We start from the raw sequence: 19,656 nt of genomic DNA, 5'->3' as shown, positions 1-19,656 counted from the left end.
ATATATATATAAATATATATATATATATTTTTTTTTAAATGGTAAAACAAATTAACTACATTCAGAAACATGCAGATTATTTTTATAATTTCATTTAATATATTTTTTTAAAGATTTGTTTGGGATAAGAAATTTTTAGAACAAATTAACCTTTTTTATGAATATGCAGAACAAATGTCTACATTTTTGAGATTTTTTTTTTTCTGAAAATATCTTTCAAAGATTATACTTTTTTAAAAAGTAGAACAAATTAACCACATTCACAATTATGCAGAATTTTTTTTTAAAATATTTTGGATTTTTTTTTTTTTTTGGCAAAGTTTTAGCAGCGATTACTCCAGTCTTCAGTGTCACATGATCCTCAACAAACTTATTGTTATCAGTCGAAAACCTATTTTTGTGGAAACCATGATAAATTTTCTGATTCTTTGAAATTCAGAAAAACAGCATTTATTTGAAAGATAAATCTTTTATAACATTATAAATGTGTTTTCTGTCACTTTTGATCAATTTAATGCATCCTTGCTAAATAAAAAAAAACATTAATTAAAAAAAGAAACAAATCTTACTTGCCCCAAAATTATGCTGCACATTTTTTCTATAACCACAATTTTTGTAATTGTATGCCTGAACTATAAACTTACAGATCAAAAATCCTTACTACTATGTGTAAGAAAAATGTCCAAAAATTAAACTTATTAGGGGTAAAATGGCTCATCATACACTTTGCGTAGGGCTAAACCTCTTGGAAGCAATGCATGGGACAGCTGGTTCATTCATTTTGTTTACATCCTTAGAAAATTAGAATTCACGAGCTGTGAAGTGACTGACAGCTTTTCCTAGCTTTCGGCATCCCTTCTATTCACCTGAATAACTCCAACCACATCTGTCATATAACTGAAACATACCATTCTCTAAAACTGTTCAAACATTCTTCAAAATATCTTCTTTTGTAATCCATAGAAAAAAGAAAGAAAGTCAAACTGATTTGGAACAACATGAGGGTCAGTAAATGATGACAAAATTTTCATTTTTGAGTGAACCATCCCTTTAAGTTAACCAGTACAACATCTGAATGTACTGCATGTGCATCACTTTTCAATAAATAGCTGTTTGGAAGCCATTAGCAAAGGCAAATTACTGCCAACTGTAAACATGTCTAGTTGGAAAATGCACCCTAAACGCCACATATTTTATAAACAATCTTGTTACAAGGCTAAATGAGGCCACAAATCCCATAATACTGTATATTTTACCGTGGTCAACATCCCGTGGAAGAGTTCCATTCCAGGCTAGGAGACATAAAGGATGGCCCCGTTTCTGTCTAGTTCTGCCAGTTGGTGCAAGCACTGTAATGCTATAATCTGAACATGAGTCATTTGGGTCTTTTCTGGCAGCGGAACACCACATTTGTGAGACTAACAGGACCCATCTGCCATTTTGATGAGGATACAGGCCTGTTATTTTCACTACATTATACATTTTACCTAATCAAGCCTCTGAAAATTGTTTCCAGTGGATTGCATTGTGTACTTGTAATGCAGATCTTACAGTCGGCACTTAATAGCATAATAGGCCGACAGAATATCTGTGCAAAAGAGGTTCGGGTCACTTCTAATGTGAGTTATCCTCACATCACTGAGCTTTTAGCTCAAACTCAATGTGCAGGCATGCAACTAACAGTCGGTGTTGTCAGGAAAGAGATTTGTGCCAAACCGAGCTGTCATGTAAATATAGAGCTGTACTAGTTTATATAAACAATACCATAAGTACACGCACATTTCGACTCCAAAGTCTTTGAACGGAATAACCGATTCCATGTAAGGAGTATTTTTAAACGTCAATGGGGACCATCTTCCCTAAGGAATTGTTAGTCACAGCTCCCATTCAACACACACATAACAGTACCGAATGCCATTTGCTCACAAATTAGCAAAAAGCTTTACACCTTTAAGCTATATAATATATAGACAAAAGTATTAGGATAAACCTTTGTCGTGGCACTCTTAATGGTGGCGGAGACTGACCCAGAAGAGAAGAAATCATTAAATAAAGTTGTTTTTTTTTCTCTTTGTGCACAAAAATGTATTCTCGTAGCTTCATAACATTACAGTTGAACCACTGATGTCACATGGACTATTTTAATGATGTCCTTACTACCTTTCTGGGCCTTAAATGTTTCAGTTGCGTTGCTGTCTATACAGGGTCAGAAAACTCTCGGATTTCATCAGAAATATCTTAATTTATGTTCTGAAGGTCTTACGGGTTTGGAATGACATGAGAGTGAGTAATTAATGACAGAATTTTAATTTGGGGGTGAACTATCCCTTTAATGCTTCAGCATACCAAGACATTTTGGACAATGCTATGCTTCCATCTTTGTGGGAACAGTTTGGGGAAGGTTTTCTACTCCAGCATGACTGTGCCCCAATGCACAAAGCGAGGTCCATAAAAACACAGTCATATGAGCTTGGTGTGGAAGAACTTGACAGAGCTTGACAGAGCATTGACCTCAACCCCATCGAACACCTTTTGGATGAACAGGAGCGGATATTGCAAGCCAAGCCTTCTCTTCCAACATCAGTGCCTGACCTCACAAATGCTCTACTGGATGACTGAGCAAAAATTCCCATAGAAACACCCCAAAATCCTTCAGAAATCCTTCCCAGAAAAGTGGAAGCTATTATAGTTGCAAAGGGGGGACCAACACCATATTAATGTCCATGTATTTAGAATGCAATGTCATTGAAGTTTCTGTTGGTGTAATGGTCAGGTGTCCTAATACTTTTGTCCATATAGTCTATATTAGATGCAAACTGCCTATATTACATATAGGCATGTTATATATTACATTAGAGGCAAACATGGGTTACATAATCTATCAAAATGAAGTAAATCAGTTAGTGACGCTTTGGAAGGTTTCACCGTGAAAAAAAAATGTGTTAATACTCTACAGATTCTGATAACCTAATGAGAAATAACATTTAAGTAACATATTAAATTCAGACACACCTCCAGGGATCTGTTAGCAAGACATTGTCATTAATTATTTACACCACTTAGGCACGCCACCTTGCTTTATTCCAGGTGTGAAATCCAGATGTTATGAAACTGTGAAACTATGAAATAGTGACAAGCACGTCATATCATGTTAGAAAGGTGCTGTTTTAAATCATATAAACAAGCTTTGACAAAGAAAATATAAAATCAAATATAGTTTTATTCTCATTAACATTTACTAAAATGAATGTTCTTATTCTGTTGGGAGGCAGATTGTTTTTCTTTTTGTTGCATTATTTGTCTTGCTGACTGACTGCACACTGACTGTAGTGGTTTCATTTTTTCAAATATACCAAGGTTCTTTATTATGAACTAATTTAATTTGAACTAATCAAAACAGTCAGCTCATATGACAGTGGTAGTGTAATTGCTCTCCAGTGACACTAGCCCTGACAAGCATTAAAATGATCAATAAACACATGTAGGCTATTGAATGAAATGGGACACTGTTTTAGGAGTCCTGCTAGCACCACCTGGTGTTAACTCGTACAATTACCACAGCTAACAACCAGTCTTTTTGGGTTTATTCAGACTGAGTTTTACTAAAATAGTACATACACATATATGTAGGTATAGAATATTTTATGTCACAATTACTTACAATTAAAAGCATGTTGGAACGTCAGTAAGAGGTCAAGTATTTTCTGTACAGTATGACAAAATTGGTGTATAATTTTACAAAATTCTTCATAATACACTAGTTATTGTACTTGTATTATTTGATACATTTTGTATTTAATCTACCACATGTTAAAAGTTAAAAGTTAGTTTTAAGCTGGTTCGTACCATTCTGAGAACTACGAATCATATTGTCTTTACAATATCTTAACTCATGATATTTTTATAGCATCTCTTCAATGCCAAACTAAAGTGTGAAGTGTTTGTGAGAGCAGTAGTTTTCTGGTAAAGTTAAAAGGACAAATCTCACAGTTAAATGTATGGAAGATGTCACTGATGCGGGACACCGAATCGTAAAATGTTTGTGTGTAATGTGTCAGTATGAGGTTGTTTGCTGTTGATGTCTTATCTAGTTTTGTTTCTTCATCCTGTTGATTCGCTGGTTCACACACTGTAGACTCCAGTAGACTGCAGAGATTAAGACAAAGGCCTGCGGAAAACAACAAGATATTGACATTTAAACGCCAAATAGGTCAATATTATTAGGCTAATTCAACATTGATTACTAAAGGTCTTAACTTTTCTTAGTCGCATTTCTACTAATGCACATTAAAGTTTTCTCGTGTAATTTGTTGTTTTTATCATATTTAAAATTTAAATTTGTAATAAAAAAAAAATATATATTTTTTTTTTTTTGGAAAGTTATAAATTATTACAGGTGGTGTGCAAAAATGTAAATGAGAATACAACAATTGATATATTTTAAGATTTTGTTACATTATACACTGTGCACTAACTTTATTTTTATAAGTCAAAACCTTATTTGAAGTGATTCATTGTGAGAAACCTAAATGTCACATACCAGGAGAATATACTACATAAAAAATAAAAAAAAGAATTAAAGCCAATAGGTCAAGCATGTGGCCAAAGAATCTCCCATGATGCATTTGGAGTTGGGGTTCACAGAAGCCACTGTGGAAACAGGCCAAAAGTGACATTCTTCCAAAAAGCTGTAACCTTAACTGCCCCTCCTTGCGTTCTAGACCATAAACTGCATCCGAGCTCTAAACAGAGTCCAAAATCATATTCTATCTATCAGAATACCTCTCCAATGGGAAATAACCAGAGTTTCCTCAGGAGCAGCACAGCTGTTTCCCTCTGAGAGAAGAGAGACAGAGAGAGCAAGAGACAAACGAAGGGAAAGGCATGGCCTGTCCTTCCTGACCTCAAGCTACCTGAATCCACCCATCAAATGCCAATGCAATTTTTTCAATGCATGTAGTTTACTCTCATTCAAATAATAATAATAATTATTATTATTATTAAATGGAGAGCATTGTGCTTAAGTTTTCTGTTTCTGCTTTCAAATATTCCTAATCAAATTCTCCTAAAATTATTACATTATTAGTTGTGCAACCCACATTAGTTTTATCTACACTGTGTCATCAAGTCTTAGGAGAAATATCTTACAATACTACAGTTTTTTGGGGCATTATATGCATTGGACAAAGACTAGAAGCCCTCTATATTTGTGTTTGCATGAAATGGGAGGAAGAGATTTAGAAGAAGGATTTCAATGAATATTTGTATGACAAAAGGGATAAAAATATTATTAAAGACAGCGCAAATGCAAATGTTTGAGACACTACCTCATTCTATACTTTCATTCAGAGCTGTACTGCCACCTAAGTCAATTTAATTTAGCAGAGAAACTGTCTCAAATCCCAGAATGCAACCTTAAATGACAAACTGGCAGATATTTCAATCAAGTTGAGAGGCTTTTTCTTCTCAGATTTTCCTCTGCAGGCGTATTTTAAGTGAAAAAACACATGAGATGTGTACATTTTGATATAGTATTTTTCCCTTCTTTTTACTGCTCTTACTGTCTCAGATGACCGCTTGTGTCTCTCCTTCTGTCTCCCTCAGCTCTTTTCTCTCTTTTACACACATAAAAGCGATAGAAATAAATACAAAGATACATGCAGAGTTGCAGAAACGAGCAGCACACATTCACACTCAGGTTTAATAAGCAAAGAGTCGAGTCTTCGGGGCAGCTGCATTTTTGGGTCAAAAGCAAACAGCACTAAATCTCTGCTGTCACCTCAGTGATGTATGACTAGCGATGGGGATTTTTTAACATGTGGATGTCTACATGGTGGTAATGCATGCTGCTTCTTAGTTAGAGAGTGCAAAATGTCACGTTTTCCACAAAATATTAAACCATTTTCAACATTAATAATAATAGGAAACGTCTCTTGAGCACTAAATCAGCATATTAGAATGATTTCTGAAGGATCATGTGACACTGAAGACTGGAGTAATGATGCTGAAAATTCAGCTTTGCATCACAGGAATAAATTACATCTTAAAAATATATTAAAATAGAAAAGTTATTTAAAATTGCAATAATAATTCACAATATTATGGGTTTTATTGTATTTTTGATCAAATAAATGCAGCCTTGGTGAGCATACCACTGAATCGCTCACCGTACCAAAAACATTGGCTTACCACACACACAAAGACATAGAAAAAAAACCCCGTTAAGCAGTTCAAGCACTCGTCCATGACTCTGAGCTGAGGTGGCCATTACTGAAACCCCCTACTGCTTTTGGCAGTCAAACGAGCGCCAATTCTCTGAAAAGAAGCTGAGAGACTGAAGCCTGGTTCGGCCCGGGCTCTGAGCGCTTTGATGCCGGGGTGAAGGGCGTCATGGCAGCCTCGTGTGACTCTCACTGGACTTTCTGTAAATCAGTTCAATGGGATTCCTGAGACAAGGCCCAAGATGGATGGGTCTCCTGGGGCTTGTAAGGAACGTTCGGTTCACCATGGCAGCCTGCTTAGCAACCTGAAGCCACTGAAAGCTCCAGAATATATTAGCATTAGGCTTCTTCAGTCAAGAGTGGTGATTTTCATATTGTTACTGATTATGACATTGTAAAATCAAAATACAAATTTTATGTCAGAGATGTGATTAGATCACATGCTCTAGACATGTTGAGCAAGAGATGATGGAAAGGAACTGAGATATTTCCTAGTGAGCTGATTACTAAAAAATGTAAAAGCTGTATATTCACTTCCGTTAGAAATTTTGGGGCTAGTAAGATTTTTTTTTTTAGAAAGAAAGAAATTACTTTTATTCAGCAATGACAATAATTGATTAACAGTAATGACATTTATAAATGTTATATAAGATCTGTATTTCAAATAAATGCTGTTCTTTAAAACTGTTCTTTGTATTCATCAAAAAAGCGAAACAATGCATCACAGTTTCCACAAAAATACTAAGCAGCACAACTGTTTTTTGAACATTAATAATAATAAGAAGAAAGGTTTCCTGAGCAGCAAATCAGCATATTAGATTGATTTCTGAAGGATTATGTGACACTGAAGACTGGAGTAATGACTGCTGAAAATTCAACATTGCAACAGAGGAATAAATTACATTTTAAAATATATTAAAATAGAAAACAATAATTTCAGATTCGAATAATATTTCACAATATTACTGTTTTAACTGCATTTCTGACCAAATAGATGCAGGCATGGTAAGTATAAGAAACTGACCCCAAACTTTTGAACGGTACTGTATTAAAAATAAAATAAAATAAAATAAAATAAAATCTTTGAAAAATGTTATTTTGTGCCCAATCACCTGCAATACTTGCTAATACTCTTCTTATCAGTCAAATTCAGGCTCCAAGTTCCAGAGTTCCTCTCCTGTGGTGTGCTGGAGGGTGTCAGGTGCTATGAAAAGATAAGCCAGCGGCGCTGCTGACTGCAGCTTTTGTGTGAAGCTGATCTTGATAATATTATCTTAACCTTTTCCTTCAAAAAAAAGTAGGGTGGGTCTTTGCAGCGGTACAATTTTTGTTTCGCCCTTGAGAAATGAGGAGGACAAATATTAGCTTTGATGGGTGGAAAAACACAGAATGGAAAAAACACAGGCAGAAATGGAAGAACATCATCCACTAGCTGAAATAAACAGAAGCCGGGATGAGTGAGGAACTGACAGGGCAATTTTTAGCAAATGATAATGTTTCTGAAGGGTCATAATGGCATTGCTGGAAATAGACCAGTCTAAAGGAAAGTTACAGGGAAAGGGAAACTCTTTCCTTGGCCTATTACAACAGAAACACATTAAATCAGGTGGAGTCTATGGGTACAGTTCACACGGACACAAAAATATGACGCTACTAAAACTGTTCTGCGGGCATTTCAGCACCTGAGCTCACAGATGCACGCTCACAAAGTAAAACGAGCAATTCAGCTCTTGTGTAAATCTAATCAGTCTTCCACGGCGAGCCGCAGACGTGTTTAATTGATTCCAGAAACGTTGCCTTTGCATAAACTGGGATGGTGAGAAGAGGAGAGCTGGAGGGAGGGATGGAGGCTCGTGAAGAGAGAGGTGGCGCGCTAATGAAAGGTCAGCTGAGATGCACGGCACACGCTGCAAGTGCCAGAAACACACACAGCAATTTTATGGTCAATTGGGCCATGCATCTGGAGTCATACATCACTGAGGCGTGTAGAAAGACCCAGTGCCAGATCCGAAAAACACACACACACACTCAAACACACATACATTTAGGAAGGAGTTAACACATATACACAGGTCTGATAGCAGTAGCACTAGTGGAAATACGTCTATTTCTATCATTTAAGCATCAAAATTTGAGTGAAAAGCTTAATTGAAAAATCAGTTTGCCAGTATTTGATTTATCTCCCTTTGTGCTGCACTTGAGCTGCATGAACTCAACAAGTTTGTGTAAAACCTGATGATAATGTTCTTGTGTTCAATGTTCTTCTGAGAATGATTCAAAGAGCGTCTTGTGCTTAAATGGAAGCTGGACATCTGTAATAGAGACTATGGTAATGATGTACGTGTCAGTCAAACTTACTTCAATCGGAAAAGCCAACAGAGGCACCAGAGGCTTAATGTAACCAAACTGTTGAAGAGCCATTATCAAAACACATCTCAGCATCTCCATTTCAGCTGCATTAGCCCTGAAGGAAAGGCACAACAACATTTTATTTTTCTTATTTACATATTTTCTTATTGTACTGTGCTGTTTTGTATACAGTATATTAATATAATATCCATATACTCTGTATATACCGTCATCAATTTTCAAAATCGGTTCACTGGGAAAAATGACGGTTCACCTTAAGCCCAGTTCAAATAAAGAATAAAATGAAAACAGGAGTTATAGGAGCTGTACCTCTGATCGATCAGGAAGCCCAAAGAAGTTAGAGAAAGTAATACGTAGGCAGTCAAAAGAAGTGCAGTCATCTCAGAAAGTATCTGCAGGTGAAAGATAAGTAAGATAGTAATATAGTATACATAGATAAATTGTGGGAACAACAATTTAGGTCATGATTTTAAAAACTTTCTTTCGTCTTACTCAATAATAATAACTCTAACTCAAATCATTTTGCAAGCAACACAGCTGAATAAAAGTGACCTAACAAATTTAGGTGTCAGGACAGTTGAGTAATACTCTCTCGACGGTCCAAGAACTCAAGGCCAACCATTAGGGAAGTATCATCTATGACTGAATTGGCACACCTCTATGACTGGATTTACACTGAAATCATAATCTGGAGATAATTTGCTGCTAATACAAGGAATGATGTTAATAATGTTTTCTTGACCTTGCTAACCCATCATACTCAGCAGTGGTTAAGTCAGGTGACTGACCTCATAACGTCTTTGATATGACACCAGCAAACAATTACAGACGTTTTCCTGTGTGTCACCAGATAGAATCTAGATCCCAGACCTCAGCCCTGAAGCGCTGGCTCATTTTTCAACAATTAACAAACAGGGGAAAAAAATCTATTTTGATTGGTTAATTTTTAAAGCCTTTCCATATCCAGTTTCAAAAATAACAGACTAAGAGGGCAAAGGGGAAAACCATCTTCCGAAATTTGCATTTCAGCAGAGGTCAACTACACAGGCCTTCCATAATGAACAGTTAGTCAAACATCCAGCAGGATTGATAGCCCTGTATGGATGATGTCATTGAAAGATGACTAAAAATTAACTTTTTGGAGTGCCACTAAACAATTCTGTAGCATCACTGTAGCAATGGAATTGAATGCAAACAGACAACAAGGTATAAATACACATTTTTACATTATTTATTGCTAAGCCTCAAGGCCTCGGTTTGTTATTTTCCTTGGACAAAGTGACTGATGCAAAAGGAAGGTTTCCAGGGGCTGGGAAAGCAGTCAGAGCATTTGTATTGGTTGCTGGACCACCAACCGGCTGTTTTTTTGGCTGGTGGAGCTAAGGAAAGGGATCCAGGGGACACTTCTCCGAGAGCCACAACTAAGAGAGCACCGCAGAGGTAGGACTCACAGGAAAACAGGCCGTTTCAATTCAGCAGGGAGGCAGGGTGGGGCCGTGCTTTCTGGCTAACCAAAAATATGCCTGGGGAACATGGACTTCCAAGGATAACGGACAAGGGCAACTGAACATCTCTATGTTTTTAAAAAGGGGGGGGGGTTGAAAAATAATAGACAAAGATTACTTTAAAAGAGCATTTGTATTGGTTGCTGGACCACCAACCGGCTGTTTTTTTGGCTGGTGGAGCTAAGGAAAGGGATCCAGGGGACACTTCTCCGAGAGCCACAACTAAGAGAGCACCGCAGAGGTAGGACTCACAGGAAAACAGGCCGTTTCAATTCAGCAGGGAGGCAGGGTGGGGCCGTGCTTTCTGGCTAACCAAAAATATGCCTGGGGAACATGGACTTCCAAGGATAACGGACAAGGGCAACTGAACATCTCTATGTTTTTAAAAAGGGGGGGGGTTGAAAAATAATAGACAAAGATTACTTTAAAATATTCTGTCCATATTCAGCTAGTAAAATGCCTTATTATTAGAGGAACATTTAGGATAATGAGAGAGAGACCGAGGCTGATAATAGACATTGTGAGGTAGCATTAACCACACAGCAAATTAAAAGCTTTTAAAGCTCCTGTAGATGACAGTGAAAGATGGCATTCAGATGATAGCTTTGACATTTCAGTGGGGCACATTTCTGGGAAAATCAGATGTCGATTTCAACAGTGAAAGTAAAAAAAAAAAGAAGGAAAAATTACCTACCGTTTGATCCTTTAATAAGTTGTTATATACATCCAGCAAAAGAAGGAACTGTACAAGCACATAGGCTTGCATCGCAGGGGACCATGTTGGATCGTGAGGCATTTCCTCTCCTGTAATCTGATTGGAGAATGAACAAAGTTTTGTAGTAAAAAAAAGTAAATAAAGCTACCCAAAAAAAAAAAAATCAAATATGAGATTTGTCCGAGAATCTGAGAATGAGAATCTGCAGTCTTTTTTCACCATTCAACAAAAATGGCAATATGTATTTTTCTTTGCTACCACTTAGCAGAATAATAACGCTATTATTTGTTATGGTGTGTGCACACCAAAAGCGAAGTGAATATTGTGTTTGTAGCAATCGCGTCATTTTTGCGTCATTCGCGCACCCAATTTGCATCATTCACGTCGCCCGGTGCGAATTCGCATCTATTCGCGTCTTTGCATTGACTTTGTATGTAATCTACTCGCGCAAATAATTACATTCGCTTTTGGTGTGCACACACCATTAGTTATCAATACAGCATGACAATAGTTTTTGTTCAAAGTGTGTTGTACAAATACTTTTAAGACTATACAGTAAATGGTTTTAAATGGTTTTTAGCTGTTCCAATTTGCTTAATTAGAGCCATTAGTTAGTTGTCCCAAATTCAGCAGACCACCTTCAACCAGCAATAAACCAGCTACTATGCTCGCAAAGCCAACTTTAAGCAGTAAAATAAACCTTTTTTTTCAACAGGAAGTAGCTTTTTAGGTGGTAGATGGTTTTACATGGCTGTTCCAAGTTGGTTAATTAGCACCATTAAATTGTCAAAGAAGGTCTAGATTGTTGATCAGAGCTGGTACAGCAGGCCTAATGTCTACTTGGTTAGAAAAAACCAGCTTGACCACCATATACTGTATATATATATATATATATATATATATATAGACTTTACAGATCTTCTTTATGCACCAAGAGCTTGTAACACTCCAAAGAGAAAGGAAAAATTGAAATCGCATCATATGACCCCTTTAAGGTGGCCAGCAATAAACCACCTTCAATGTTCGAAAAAAAGCCAGACCAACTTAAGTGGTATGATACACAGTTTTTCAACAGGAAGTGGCCAAATCTAACTATTTATCCTCACATATATATATTCCTATGAAACATTTTAGGACTCGCTATTTGGCCGATCCAATACTTCCCCATTAAATCATAGTACATAAGAAAATTGCATCACTGTTTGGATCTCGACCTAAAATAACTCTGCTTCATACATCAGTGTTTTTGGACATGAATCATTGAGAACTTGATCACTGTTGATTTCCTAAGAATTCCTGAGGCTGTCTCAGCTGCAGACACGTGTGGGTTTTCCTCACACCAGAACCCTGGTGGCTGCACCGCCGCGGTGTTCTGCTTTCCCTCAGAAATCAACACATCCGAGCCGGCCTCCCTCGCTCCTACTCTCCTCCACTCCACAGGAGAAACAACAGGCACACCCCGGTCTGCATCACCAAGGGCCTTTCAAGATATTTCTGTCAAATTCCTGCTCTCTCCACATGTTTAGGATCACCAGGGCCCACTTTGAGGTGGCTTTAATTGTAACATGGTGAGAGCGACAGAAAAAGAGGGAGAGACAGGGTTTCTCAGAGTGTGAAACTGCGTCTGTTAGTATGTGGCACAGTCAGAAGTGTTTCAAAGCAAACCGCCGCTCTCCTGATGAGAAGACTTCAAAACCTTGTCGCAGGCCTGCTGTTTGATCGTGCCCAAAAAAGCTCGCCTTTTTAAAGACGAGTGAAAATGAGCCTATTGTGCTTCAGCCCACAAAGGCTGTTAAGATTCATTTGGCAATGGCGCACACTTGTAAAGCCTGTCTGAAACGAGTCTGTTTTTATGTGAGAACTCGGGGAGTCATTGAGAGACCTTTTTTCCTGTTACAGAAACAGCAGGTAGTAAACGACAAGGTGAAGAACAAAAGAGTTTCCAATTTAAAGGTGAACGTGAACATTTCTGCACCACTAGCAGATATGGAACTGCTAAAATCATTTCCAACCAGTTTTCCTAAATACTAATTCCACTTTCCATTGAAATTAGAACTAAATTAGAACATTTTGGAAGTGTTTTTCCACCATGGTCCATAAACTGTTCTTTTATTAAAAATAATTTAAACCACTGTTCAAAAGGTTTTAATGTTTTTGAAAGAATTATCTTATGCTCACCAAGGCTGCATTTATTTGATCAAAAATACAGCAAAACATTCATACATTTAATATTACAATTCAAAATAATTTTTTTTATTTTAATATATTTTAAAATATAATTTATTCCTGTAATAGCAAAGCTGAATTCAAATTTTTTTTTCATGATCCTTCAGAAATAATTCTAATAGGCTGATTTAGTGCACAAGAAACATTTCTTATGACTATCAATGTTGAAAAGAGTTATGCAAAAATATTTTTGTGGAAACTGTGATATGTTTTTTTTTTCAGAATTCTTTGATGAATAGAAAGTTCAAAAGAAAACATTTTGAGCCTTCCAGAGTCAAAGTCTTCACTGTTGGTTTTGTTCATGCATTTTCATGCATAATTGCTGAATAGAAGTATTAATTTGTTTTAAAAAAAAAACTGAACCCAAACTTTTGAATGGTTTTTAAAAAATCATTTTTTCCCCTCCATTTCATTTCATTCCATTTTAATTTTCTATCCTAGAAATTTAGGAATTTTAAATACATCCTCAATTCATTTCAGAATAGCATGCAGACTACTGTTTCATCAGAATAAGAAACATCTTGATAAAGTGGAGTAAACAAATAAAAAAAACAAAAAAATGATTTCCCACCTGGGGTATATCAGCGATGTCTCCCAGTCTTGGTTTTCCTGGAGTCCAGCCTGGCCCTTTAAAAATGACGGACAGCTTATTTGAAATTCCTTCAGCTTCCCAGAACCTCTGCCATAGGTACGGGTAATAAAGGAACTTTAGAGAGGAAAGAAAAGAGAATGAGGCTATAAACCATACATGGCACATGCATCCTTAACATTAAGCAACCTCTTTAATGCTGCATTACCTAAAATGACTTCTCTCAACTATGACAATGAAATACTACCCTTCTGATTTGTAGTTTATTACATTTTCAGACTTTTCATCTCACTTATTTGTTTATATTTCACCGTAAGATAAACATTATTCTAATTCATTTTATTCATCATCATCTCGTCCTCGCGTCTAAATGCTTTTTGTCACACACATCAGATCACTCTTACTCCAGACCGCCACAGGAGAGCACCGAAAAAATAATCAAACACAACCTCCATTTGGTTTTGCAGAACTCTTTCACCTCTCCTGAGCCGTATGTTTAAAGTGGAGTAATAATGTTATGGTTACAGCATGGCTTTTCCACTAGCACGGTAATGTGAGGAGAAGCCCAGCTCCCGGTGACCCTGGTTGGATATTTACATCTCTAAAATTAGGCCGGTCTGATACACTAGAGTGCATTATGTGAAACCCAATTCATCTCCAGTGTTGATATTTTCACTAGTCAAAGGTCTTGATAAAATGTGGGGGCAAATTAATCTAAACATTTTGTTTATGAATGATGTAAACTTGGATTTCATACTGTGATCACTGAGCCCATGTATGTTACAATAATACCATAGTAAAAAACTAACCCTAAAACAGACATTATGCAAAACTTGAAAACAGGATACATTTTACTCTGAGAAATAAGAAAATAAAGTATTTTAATAAAAATAACCAATTAAAAATATTACTGTAATATTAGTATTAATATGTCAATACATGACAATAAATGAATTAATTATTAAATTAAAAATAAATATATCTTTATTAGAATTGATACAAAATTCTGACTAACCTCAACAGTCCAGATTTCAAACGTGCTGATTGGGTGTGTGAGCCCATAGACAACCTTATCACTTTCAGGAGCGAATGTACCTATGATGGAAAGAAGCAGAGAACATCACATTTTCAAAGTGACTTGTATGTGTGTTCATACGTCACAATTTACAAAAAAAGTGCATTACAGATCATTTGTTGAGAAATAACAGGTCTTTTGTGCTTTGTGCCCTTTTTATTACTCCTGACAGTAGAAAGACGACATCAAATAATAGGGAGAGAGAGTTTAATGGATGCATGTTTGGAGGCTCATTTTCAGACAACAACTATTGGTTGACATTTTACTTACCAAACATCCTGTCCCATATGATCAGGATTCCTGCATAATTCTTATCGATGCAATATGGATTTCGCCCTGTGATTTCATGGTCAAATGTTACTGATTCACTTCATACATAATCACTGGTCATTATGGCATCTCTGTTAACAGGTGTAAAATGTTTAAGGGTATAGCCAGTATTAACTGTGTTACTTAAGTCACATGATAAGATCTCAATGACAATACATGCTTAGCTTTTGACCCACAGTGATAAACTGAGCAATACCAATGCGCTATGGGAACAGTCAACTGTCAACACTCTACTGTCAAAGATAATAATACTTACCATGATGAACTCTGTGGTGGCTGGGAGTATTTAGGATCCACTCCAGAGGTCCAAGATCTTTGACCAGCTAGTGACAGAAACACAAGGTCACAGATTATATTCTTACAAAACCTTTGAGTTACAAAAAGGATGCAAAGCACCATAAAATATGATAAAAGTAGTGTATGTGACTTGTGTGCTATATTCCAAGTCTTCTGAAGTCATATGTGACCCTGGAGCACAAAACCAGTCTTAAGTCGCTTGGGTATATTTGTAGCAATAGTCAAAAATACATTTTATGGGTCAAAATTATAGATTTTTCTTTTATGCCAAAAATCATTAGGATATTAAGTAAAGGTCACGTTCCATGAAGATATTTTGTAAATTTCCTACCGTAAATATATCAAAACTTAATTTTTGATTAGTAATATGCATTGCTAAGGACTTCATTTGGACAACTTTAAAGGTGATTTTCTCAGTATTTTGATTTTTTTGCACCCTCAGATTCCAGATTTTCAAATAGTTGTATCTCGGCCAAATATTGTCCTATCTTAACAAACCATACATCAACAGAAAGTTTATTTATTCAGCTTCAGATGATGCATAAATCTCAATTTTAAAAAATTGACCCTTATGACTGGTTTTGTTGTCAAGGGACACATATGATTATTTTTATATAGCGAAATATGACAGTATTCACTGATGATCTGAATCAGTTGATCTAGTTCACAAAACCCATCTGACTGATTATCACTGAATAATGACCTAAATTTGGATCCGTTTCTGACGAAAGCCACTTTTATAGTGCTTTTATGTCATTTTTCAGCTTGAAAGCTTGCATGGGCAAAAACAACTAGAACATTCCTTCTTTTGTGTTCTACAGAAGAAATAAAGTCATACAGGTTTAGAATGACTTTATTGTAAGTAAATGATGACAGAATTTTCATTTTTTGGTGAACTCTCTCTTTAACCTCACTAATAACTATTTCCTTTCATGCACGAAGGGGCAACAGCAACAGGTCGTTCCTATATGCAGTATGTAAACCACAGACAAAACACCAAAAGACAAATGATCACGGGTTAGCCCATTGTCCTCCTTTGACATTTTTCATATGGACAGGCAGACCGAATCTTAATATTAGTCTTACATACAGCATGTGATTAATTTTCCCTATTGAGTGCCTTGTCTTTATCTTGGCTTCAAACGCTGAAGAAATGTGCTCTTAAGGGATTGTGGAACCTTGACTGGTTCAGATGTTCACAAATGTACTTGGAGACATCATTAATACATAGTGTTTTCTTATCTGATGAGCTCGGTCGAAACGCCGCTAACTACGGAAAGAGAAAGGTGGCCAAATTTCCAGATGGAAAGAACATTATTTATAGATTGGAAGTAAAACAAACATTACAATGGATTAGAAGACGCATATAGAAGCCAATGCGCCTGATAACACACACTCATTAATATGCGTGCGTGTCACTGCACAAGCTTTATGGCGAGTTAAATGCACACATACACACTCCGTGCCTTATTTTACCAGGATATAAACATCCATTTGAGCTTGATGAGGCATATATCGCAAGTGTTAGAGCCGACCATCAGGTTTTTTACTTGAGTACTTGACTTCTGACGTCTGCAAAATGGGAACAGCTCAGCGTAAGTGAGCGCCATATTTCAGTGGGCCATTATTTTCATGTAATGAGAGATCTGGCAACAGCTGAATTCTATCTTAAAAGAAAGGAGCTCCCTCACAATTTAACTCGTGTTCTAATGTTGGATGAGGACTGGGAATTCGATGCCAATAAATGACACGACATCAAAAAAAGCCTATAAAGGGAGCATAAATTATACCCTTCAGAAAACTGGAGACGTGAAGACTGTTTTCACTAATAGAGCTCTACAAGATGGAAGTGATTCCAAATCCATTTCCCAAATGATCCCCGAATGTAAAGCCGATACTGAAGGCCATTTAAATGGCAAATGTAAAGCTTCTGTTTGGAATATTTCATAAAATCTCAAAATCTCATTACTTATGATAGACTGTGGTATTCAGAACCACAGAACGGGCAAAACTACAATTTGTTAGAGTTTTGAAAATGGCTACACATGCTATGAAACTTAACCTGGAACGGTCAAGAAATTGCTTATAATATGTTACTAAAAGATTCAAAATAGTAGTAAAATGTGCTAAACAATTAGTAGAGACAAATCTCACAGTACCTCAGTATGAATCCAGAACTGATAGAGCAGGTTAAACTGTATGTGCACTGCAAAAACTGACGGAGGGACCATCAGCGCCAACGGAAGGTAAAACGCCTGATAAAACACATCAAATATTATCACTTCATAATAGGCCATTAGCTACACTGTTAGAGCTCATTAACTAATGATCTATCATGTATCATGCCAAAATTATCACAGATTAATTAGTGAGATGCAGGTACTTCATACCAATGAGGAAACCTGCTGGGTGACAGACTGGCGTAGTGCTGTCGACAGATTGTAGTATTCAGAACTGTGGTGAACCTGATGGGCAGCCCACAGGATGTTTAACTCTGAAACGACAAAAAGAGAGACAGATACAGCTGAATGATAGTGTTGAAACATTGTGGAGAATGTGAATCAATGATAAGCAGCAATGAAAGAGACTCATTTATATTTTTTGGCTTTAGACATTTTTTATTCTCAAATGCTCCACATTTGACCTGTGCTGGTTCTGGTGCTATATTAAATCTCTTGCTCTTTCTGGACTATTGAAACAGCAACTGTTTTGTAATTTACTGGTTTATATATATATATATATATAAATTCAGCTTAAAAAAGAGGAAAGGAACCATCTTTTTGGGCAGTAAGATTTGTCTGCATCCTTCTGAATATCCACCAGGAGAAAGAAAAATTAACCTAAATACAATGAAACTCCAAATGGAAATATTTTTAAACATTTATTCTAAAAATAAAATAAAATAAAATAAAATAAAATAAAATAAAAAGTACCTGAAGTTTCTGTGGATTCTAGCATTTGCAACATTTTTACATTTTCTCAAGAAAATACACCGTTAAAAATAGTAAAAAAAAAAAAAAAAAACCTCCACCAGATTCTCAATAATATTCTGGTCCCTTGATACGGCTCGAGTACCTCCCTTCAGTGGAAGTCTACGGGATTGCCTAAGCAAGCACCTCTAATGAGGTTGCAAACACTGTCAAATCTCTTTAGAATTTTTCTTTGAGATAGTCGAAGGCCTTGTGTAAGTGTGAGGTCCATCAAATCTAAGAATTGGTGAAGTTCCCGATGAAATGCTGCGATCCAGCTGACAAAACACACGTGGTGAGAGTGCAAGAACGAAACCTTCCTCTCTGCCAGTGGGGCTCTGCTGAGAAGTTAAAATCACCAGGCCAGCAAAGTGAGCAGTCAAAGCTTTCCATTGAGAAAACAACATCAACCTGTCCACTTAATCCAGATAACAGAACCATGGAAGTGATGCTATGTTTTTACTCACACACTATGCATTTTCAATGCATTTTAAGTGCAATGCAATTATATATAAATAATAATAAAATAAAAATAATAATGTTAGAATAAAAGTGTAATTTTACTTGCATCACCAAACAGAATTGCAAACAAAATGACATGAAAATTTGGTTTCCCTAAACATTCCCCCTTGCTATTGGTTGAACAAACAGATAGTCCCGCCCCAAACTAACGCCATTGGTTGTTCTGACAGATTATTTTTAGTTGCCTCTGCATTTCACGCTGATATAGAAGTATTTTACATAAAAAATATATACAATTCAGCTTTAAATTCCAAACTTTAAGCGAAGTATTGCGTAAGCTAATACTACTTTTTTAGTAAATGACACTCTTTAGAGCTTTCTGCTTCAAATCAAGAGATGAAATGAGAGGTTTTGCTCAAAACACACCCGCAGAGCTCCAGTCATTGCTTGAGAGTGTGTGAGCCCATGTTTTCACCTCCTAGGGCAGAGCAGTGTAAGATTGATGTGGGGTGTCACCGGTAGGAAGTATGTTCAGTTAGGCCTCATTGCAATCCATGTCCTCGTGCGCCGACCTCGGCTGGAAGCCGCATAGTTTGGCAGGCAGTATTCAGAGGGGAAGAGCTTTAATGATGAGAACCTATGCCACAGAAAAGACTTTCCCATCATGCCTGAAAACCATGGTCTGCTCAGACACGGAGACAGTGTTCTTTTCTCAAGAATACAGGGGTAAACAGCATGGTTGCAGAAAAAGCAGTGTGTACTATAAAAGGATATAAAAGTATTAGTTTGGTCCCAACCCTTGAGAGATAACATACAACTGTAGTTAATTCATAGTCACAATCATAATTTGCTAGTTCGTTAGAGTGGGATAAATAATAATAATAATAATAATAATAA

At 36.5% G+C, this 19,656-nt stretch overlaps 2 protein-coding genes across 3 annotated transcripts in view; both read right to left on the bottom strand.

Annotated features, from left to right (window-relative positions):
- dgkb (diacylglycerol kinase, beta) overlaps positions 1–3,070 on the bottom strand; it is a 42,596-nt gene extending 39,526 nt beyond the window's left edge. The window contains exon 1 of the mRNA XM_016568669.1: positions 3,013–3,070. The gene's annotated coding sequence lies outside the window, so the exon portion shown is untranslated. The remainder of the gene's footprint in view (positions 1–3,012) is intronic.
- The window catches only part of agmo (alkylglycerol monooxygenase), a 31,542-nt gene continuing 14,945 nt past the window's right edge, over positions 3,060–19,656 (bottom strand). Inside the window, exons 4-14 of one of the 2 annotated variants that reach the window (XR_001641341.1) lie at positions 17,719–17,822; positions 17,488–17,583; positions 15,288–15,354; positions 14,972–15,037; positions 14,642–14,721; positions 13,609–13,743; positions 10,791–10,907; positions 8,901–8,983; positions 8,580–8,685; positions 7,334–7,558; positions 4,096–4,168 (exon numbers count right to left, since the gene is read on the bottom strand). Coding sequence is in view for 1 of the 2 variants with exons in the window: in XM_016568195.1 (XP_016423681.1) it covers positions 4,088–4,168; positions 8,580–8,685; positions 8,901–8,983; positions 10,791–10,907; positions 13,609–13,743; positions 14,642–14,721; positions 14,972–15,037; positions 15,288–15,354; positions 17,488–17,583; positions 17,719–17,822 (935 nt within the window). In the remaining variant the exon portion in view is untranslated. Of the gene's footprint in view, positions 4,169–7,333; positions 7,559–8,579; positions 8,686–8,900; positions 8,984–10,790; positions 10,908–13,608; positions 13,744–14,641; positions 14,722–14,971; positions 15,038–15,287; positions 15,355–17,487; positions 17,584–17,718; positions 17,823–19,656 lie in introns of both variants that reach the window. The other variant, XM_016568195.1, reaches the window with a different exon arrangement.

This window comes from Sinocyclocheilus rhinocerous, unplaced genomic scaffold (assembly GCF_001515625.1).
Source record: "Sinocyclocheilus rhinocerous isolate Xijiao unplaced genomic scaffold, SAMN03320098_v1.1 scaffold1965, whole genome shotgun sequence".
Lineage (NCBI taxonomy): Eukaryota > Metazoa > Chordata > Actinopteri > Cypriniformes > Cyprinidae > Sinocyclocheilus > Sinocyclocheilus rhinocerous.
This window is presented reverse-complemented; position numbering and strand designations above follow the sequence as displayed.